At 39.2% G+C, this 6,745-nt stretch overlaps 1 protein-coding gene across 1 annotated transcript; it reads left to right on the forward strand.

Annotated features, from left to right (window-relative positions):
- The first annotated feature begins 308 nt into the window (after window positions 1-308).
- On the forward strand, window positions 309-6,499 carry OSTF1 (osteoclast stimulating factor 1). The gene is made up of 8 exons (XM_030467588.1): window positions 309-327; window positions 428-514; window positions 2,262-2,315; window positions 2,902-3,009; window positions 3,460-3,509; window positions 3,626-3,704; window positions 4,153-4,248; window positions 5,121-6,499. The coding sequence occupies exons 1-8, from the start codon at window positions 309-311 to the stop codon at window positions 5,177-5,179; spliced, it is 552 nt and encodes a 183-aa protein (XP_030323448.1). The 3' UTR covers window positions 5,180-6,499.
- Window positions 6,500-6,745: the final 246 nt, after the last annotated feature.

Genomic DNA, 6,745 nt, shown 5'->3' on the forward strand with positions numbered 1-6,745 from the left:
GTCTTTTGGGCATTTAAGTGTGTTATATTTAAAATAAAAGCAATGATTTTCTGATCCAGTTTGTGTTCCCATTGAGATAATTTGGAAAGTTGCTTCCAGGGTGCTTTGCTGAAAAGTTAATCTGCGCAGCAGTTAAGCTTTCATTTTAGACCAGGTCAGGGAGGTGGGTGGTGTCTGCAGATTTGCAAGAATTTCATGTGTAAGCAGAAGACCTGTCTGCAGACCCTGAGAATGAAGTCAGTGTCACGGTTTTAGCCAATAACCAGGTGACAGATACTGTTACTCCCTCACTGCCCTCCCAGGAAAAGATGAAAAAGGCATTACAAAGTAGAAGGAAAACTAGTAATAATGATGATAAATTACAAATATGTGTAAGTATGTAACTGTAGAACCTCCAGTCCTCATCTGGTGATTACTTCTCAACTAGGAAAGTCCCACGTGGGACTTGACAGAAGAGGGAGGTCCCCGAGTTCAGGGTCCCAGTCCCAGTCTGCAACATCCTTGGAGCAGCCAGGTGTGTCCTGCTTGGGAGGACAGGAGAAGGTGACCTGTCTTGATGAATGACGTTCTCCTCTGGTGAGGAAACCACCAGTAGGAGCAGGAACAAACAAACAGCCCCTAACCCAGCCAGCACACCAGCCAGAGAGGCCGAGAGAGGGCTCTTCTGGGAGCCATTTTATACTGATCACCATGGGGTAAAAACACTGTGTTTGGTCTATTTGGGTTACCTGAGCCATCCTCTCCTTCTCACTGTCACAGCCGCTCCTCCCACTGTCACTGCCACAGCCCGGCAGCAGCTTGTGGGAGGGGTCCTGGGCAGTCTCAGGTCAGTACAGTCACAGGCAGGTGTTTTTTTTTATCCTGGTGCTCTCAAACCAGGACAACCAGGAACATGTCTTCTGGTTAAATAAACTGTGCAAAATCCTTAAAGGCCTGCTGCCACTGCTTGCCGCCATTGGGGTTGCATAGGTTGTCTTCACCATTGAAACACTGTGATCTTCTGTGCTCTTCTGCAACCTTTTTGCAGAAGGCAGACCTGAAATTGAGTCTCTGGTGGGGTCTTGTGCGCCCTCTGCTGTGCTCATTTGAGCAGACTGAATAGAAAAGTTAATCAAAGTGGCATCAGTGTTAACCTGGATTAAAAATACTTTTTACTGAACTTCTGACAAGTTATTTTGACCCTTTTGAGACAGTGTTGTTAGTGTTAATGCTCTCTGCATTAACTGTACAATATGATTGGCATGCTCTGCTTGTGTAATGGCTTGTCTGCTTGGGGACTGGCCTCTTCCACTCTGCTTTGGGATTCTGTTCATTGATTGAACAATGCTTTTTGTTTTTTTAAGTGGCATACCCGAATCTGACTTGTGTGCTTTGGTTTTACTCACAGCTAGAGAGGTAAGCATGTGTAATCTTGCACTTAAAAGCATTAAGGGAGGACTACACACCAATGCCAGGAGAGATCTGGATAGGCCACAGCAGTGGAGCCTTTTATTTCTGGTAACTGAGATACATTATGCTTTCATTGAATCTGGTTACAGTAATAGTTTGATCTGAGGAACACCCTTTAACATTCTCCTGGCCTGCAACAAGCCATTAGTGAAAGGGCTTAGAGACCAAATTTATCTCCTGTACCAGTCATAAGGCTTTCCACCTAAAAAAAAAGTTTTTTAAAGGAGTTTCCAGATCACTTCCAACTGTTTCACAGTGCTGTTCTGTTCCTTTCTGCTGTTGTCACAGCTGTTTGCTGCTCCTCTCTAGTAAAACCTAAGGCTTGTGATATGAAGAAAAGGTCTGCAGAAACCTATAACTACTTACATTGCAGAAACAGTTTTAATTTGCAGACCTTCTGTAAGTTTACCAAGGAAAGTAAAAGAATCTCAATAAAACAAATAGGAAGCTTAGTAATAGCGGAATTTTTTTTTTTTTAGTTACCTTTTACACATTCTTGGAAATAATTAACTTTTAACTACATATGGCAAGCTGTAGGTTGAAAGTCTAGCCACAGGCAACTGCTCGAAACCACCTTACAAGCATAGAAAGAAAAGTAACAGCCAAGCTGAAATATTGCCAGATTCCTGATGGCTTGTGACCACTGGTCAGTTCGATGCTGTTCTTTGAAATTTTTACAAGCTCTTTTCTGGATTGTATCACATAGGAAATTAAAGGGAATCTGATTAGTCTGTCTCTTTGTTTCCATACAGGTGTCAAATAACTTTTAATTTTACAATTGTAGTTAAAAATTACTTTCTACTGTATTTCAGTGGCTGAGCAAGCTGAGTCTATTGATAACCCACTGCATGAAGCTGCCAAACGTGGTAAGTATGATTTGCATTTTAGTTGTGTAGTGCTAAAGGATGATTTGTTTATTTTCTGCCACAATAATAGTATATTTAGAATGAAGATGTCCTGTCTAATTTAGTTTTCTGTCATCTTCCCTGCTAATTTTTGCAGCTTTCAGAAGCTGAGCTGGTTTACAGCCTGGTAGAATTACCACTCTGTAATGCACACCAAGAAAAAGGGCTTGGTACCATGCATTCAACTGCACACGGATCTAAAGGCTTTCTAGAAGCTCAAGACATATGTTTGATACCACTTGGACTGATTGTTTTATAAATTGCAAGTGCTGCTGCTAAAAATTTCTCTAAAGTTCATAGGAGAAGTGGCACCCTTCATAGATCACAGAAAGGTTTGGGTTGGAAGGGACCTTAAAGATTATCTCGTTCCAACTACCCTGGCATGGGCAGGGACACCTCCCACTGGACCAGGTTGCTTAAAGCTCCATCCAGCCTGGCCTTGAACACTTCAGGGTGTTTTTTTTATTTCAGAAAGAACTATGTGGCTTTAGTGGTTATGTTAACTTTTTGAAAAAAAAAAAAAATCAAAACTCAATTTTTCTTTCAGGCAACCTAAGCTGGTTGAGAGAGTGTTTGGATAATCGAGTTGGGGTCAATGGCTTAGACAAAGCAGGAAACACAGCTCTGTACTGGGCGTGCCACGGAGGCCACAAAGGTATCAGAGAATTAATTTGATCCAACTGTTTTCTCATTTTCTTGATTTGCTCGTTAGACTGATTGCTGAAATTGAAGAACTAAACAATGAAGGCAGGGTTTATTTAATGTAATCCCAGTTTAAAAAAAAAAAAAAAAAAAAAAAAAAAGAGTTAAAGCTAGAGGACAGATTCAGCTCACATCAACCAGTGCAGTTGTTAGAGGTAGAGTGGGAAGAAGGACAGATGAAAAAGAAGGGTTGTATTGTTTTGGGTATTTCATGCAGTAATGTTACTATGTGACTAATAGTTGTTTGCTCAATACAGTCTGACTGCTCAGTTTTTCATTAGCTAATTGGATTGTTCTTTCATTGAATCTTAAACAGAATTTATCCTATGATCTCAAAAAAACCTGTTTTGTTTCCACTAAATGTTTCTCTTTGCCCCTCCCTTTCCCACCCTGTTTTCTACAGATATAGTGGATGTTCTGTTTACCCAGGCAAACCTAGAGTTAAACCAACAGGTAGGTTAAACCAAAACACACCTGCAGTAGAGATGTGATGTTATACATCCTTGGTACAAACTGAATATTTTTTTTTCTGTATTTTAATCCTGTTGCTTTTCCCTCTAACTCCACAGAACAAATTGGGAGACACAGCTTTGCATGCTGCTGCATGGAAAGGTTATGCAGATATTGTAGAGATGCTGCTGGCAAAGGGTAAAGATCTTCACCAAGGTTCCAACAATCTGTGTGGCAGGCTAGATTGCTGAATGTCTTCTTATCTTTATGTTTTTCAACTGTTTTTCCTATAACTCAGTACAGTCCTTAGTTTACCTGACTGACTTAATCAGCCTTGCAGAAAATTCTGTCAGCTGTTTGGAAAGTATACATCTGACTTGCTTTGCAGACAAAATTAGGCACTTAACCCCACAATGGCAAGGGTGTCTATATACTTCCTGGGAATGGAGAGCAGCCATCAAATTCCCTAGCCACTTGTAGCTTATGGAAGAGCATCCATAGCTTTTAATCTGCTTCAGAGCAGTCCACAGATGAGATTCCCTTGTCCATTACTGTTTTATCCATGTTACTGAAACTCATACAATAATACCATTGCTCAAGAGATAGCTGGGACACTGGTTTATGGTGAAAATTTTCTGTTCTAAAGGGGCAAGAACAGATCTGAAGAACAATGAGAAGAAATTGGCTTTAGACATGGCAACCAATGCAGCTTGTGCTTCCCTACTTAAGAAACAGACTGCAGGTATTTCTGCTTTTTTATTTATTTATTTTGAGATATTTTTCCATTTCAGAGAACACTTAATGTTTTGCCCAAATACCTGTATGTTGATAGCCATAAAAACCAGTTGGGAGCTACATGGACTACATGTGTTTAGAAATGTTCACTTGAAAGGGTTGGTTCAGCATAGTTATGATGGAGACCTGTAGTTTATCACATTCAGTGCTGACTCCACACAAAATATCATCTTGTGTCAGCAAGAGGCAAATATTCAGAAAATGTGAGTGTGGTAAGGGAATGGAAGGAGATGGAAGGTAGGCCATTCAGAGTAAAGAGAAAGAAAGCAAGCAAGGATGGAAACTACTTTAAAGTATTATACTACAATGGACAAGGTTTGAGTGTAGAACAATGTGGTATGTTCCCCCTTACACCTGTCCCTACAACCTAAGCCAAACGAGCACCAACAGACAAATTTTCTTTCTCATTTTTTGTCATGTCTTACTTTGTCTTCTGAGTGACTCTGTATTAGGGAAATTAAGAAGGCTTGCAGGTAAAATAGTCTCACTGTCTCCCACTTGTGTTCATCTGACCTAATAGCACAGTGTCTGTGTACAAAGGTGTTCTAGTTCTGCTGTGCAGATTCCAAGGAGCCAGAAGATGGCTCTTGAAGGTCACAAACACTGAAATTCTTATGAAGGAGATGTGATTACCAGCTTAGCTATACCTTAGCCATACCATCTCTAAATCCAGATCTACAGCCCCGTTTGCGTAGCCCTAATATCTCTAAATGATAGAGAAATCGGGTTTCTCAGATGCTGGTTTGCAAGCATTGATAAAATCAGGGTTTTTTTCTAGTTTGTATGGTGGATTAAGAGAGAGCTTTTGTTTCTTTCCAGGTACAGTCCGAACATTAAGTAATGCAGAGGAATACCTTGATGATGAAGACTCAGATTAATGTTTTTCAGTCAGCCTAAAGAACTATAACCTGCATTGCCTATGTCGTTCCCAAAACGTATCTTTGCAACTGTAAAAATATCTTACTTAGAGTATTGAAGTCTTCCAATATAGCGTCTAAATGAGAGGGTGAAATCATGCTTTCCAAAGGAATAATTTTCACATGTGCCCAAAATTATCACATTATAAATCAGAGTTGCTTTGGAATTATCTGACAGAGGAAAGTGTGGCATGCCCTCCTGGGCAGAGGACCATCTTCTAAACTCAACAAGTTTCATCTCAGGCTCTCCCAGCAAGTGCCTTGCATCTCTGGAATACACTCCTCAAGCTGAAATGTCCCTCTGGGACAGCACAACACTGTTGGTAGGGTTTCCCAGAATCTCTCTGGATAGAGGTTCCTTTGTGCAGATAAGATAATAATGGCAGAATCAGTGAGTTAGTATCATCTGACAGGCATGAATGGAGATAGTACTATAGAGAGTGACCATTTTTTGCTCACACAGAGTTAGCAAGACAAGTTTTGAACAAGGTTTAATTGTCTTGTTTTTTGGTTTTTTTGCTCTGTTTTTTTAAAGTTTTTCTTCTCCCCCCCCCCCCATGCCTTTGTGTACCTCTGTAAGTAAGGGGTAGAATGACATGGGAAAATGCCTCTGGATGATTTCTGTCTGTTGCTGTGGGCCCAATTCCTGAAATGTAAACTCAGGTGAAATGCAACGTGCATACTTAAGTAAGTTTTGCTTGAGAAATACACTTAATTTTTGGACTTAGTGACTTGATAATTTTGCTTTTTGAAGTGCCTTTTGCTGAAACTATTCATAGTGAAAGGAGGACAGAATATTTTTCTATTTATCCTGCCTATTTTTTTTAACTATCTCTTGCTTATTTTTTAAAAGTATTCTTATATTTTGTCCTAAATTACCTCAAAGCTTAAGTGTTTTTGAAGAAATGAGGAAAGATGTACATCAAGTATACTACAGGTATCTTTAGAAAAGATATCTGAAGCTGAATAAACATTAAAAAATTGTATTGCTTCTTTCTGTGAATTAAAAAAGAGCTAAACAATAAATTGAGCCACTTTCAGGCTTCCTTGCAGAGTTAAAAAATATGTACTTCATTCAGAATAGGTGCAGCCCAATATTATACCTTACTGAGGGATACTTCCTTATTGTGATAGTAAGTAAATGTTAAATGTATTTGAGCTACATTTTGGAATTGTTATTGCTAACTTAACATATTGCAACTTTGTCAGATTCAGTCCTACATAGTAGTCTGTGATACTTAAAAAGAAAAAAAAAAGCAAAAGAAAAAAAAAGCAAAAAAACCCTGGCAAAACCAATAAAGCTCTTGTGACAGATTGGGGATAAATGAAAAGCTCTTATAAGAGACTGGGGATAAATGAAATGCTTTTGCAAAAGGCTGGGGATAAATGAAAATCAAACTAAATATTTTAGAGATAAAAAGAAGTCTAAAGCACTTTTAACATCCCACTCTTAAAAATATATTGATTCAGATTTATGTATTTTTAACCTGAAAGAGCTAGCTACAGGTAAGGGTTATTAAATGAGTC

The sequence above is a fragment of the Calypte anna genome, chromosome Z (assembly GCF_003957555.1).
Source record: "Calypte anna isolate BGI_N300 chromosome Z, bCalAnn1_v1.p, whole genome shotgun sequence".
Lineage (NCBI taxonomy): Eukaryota > Metazoa > Chordata > Aves > Apodiformes > Trochilidae > Calypte > Calypte anna.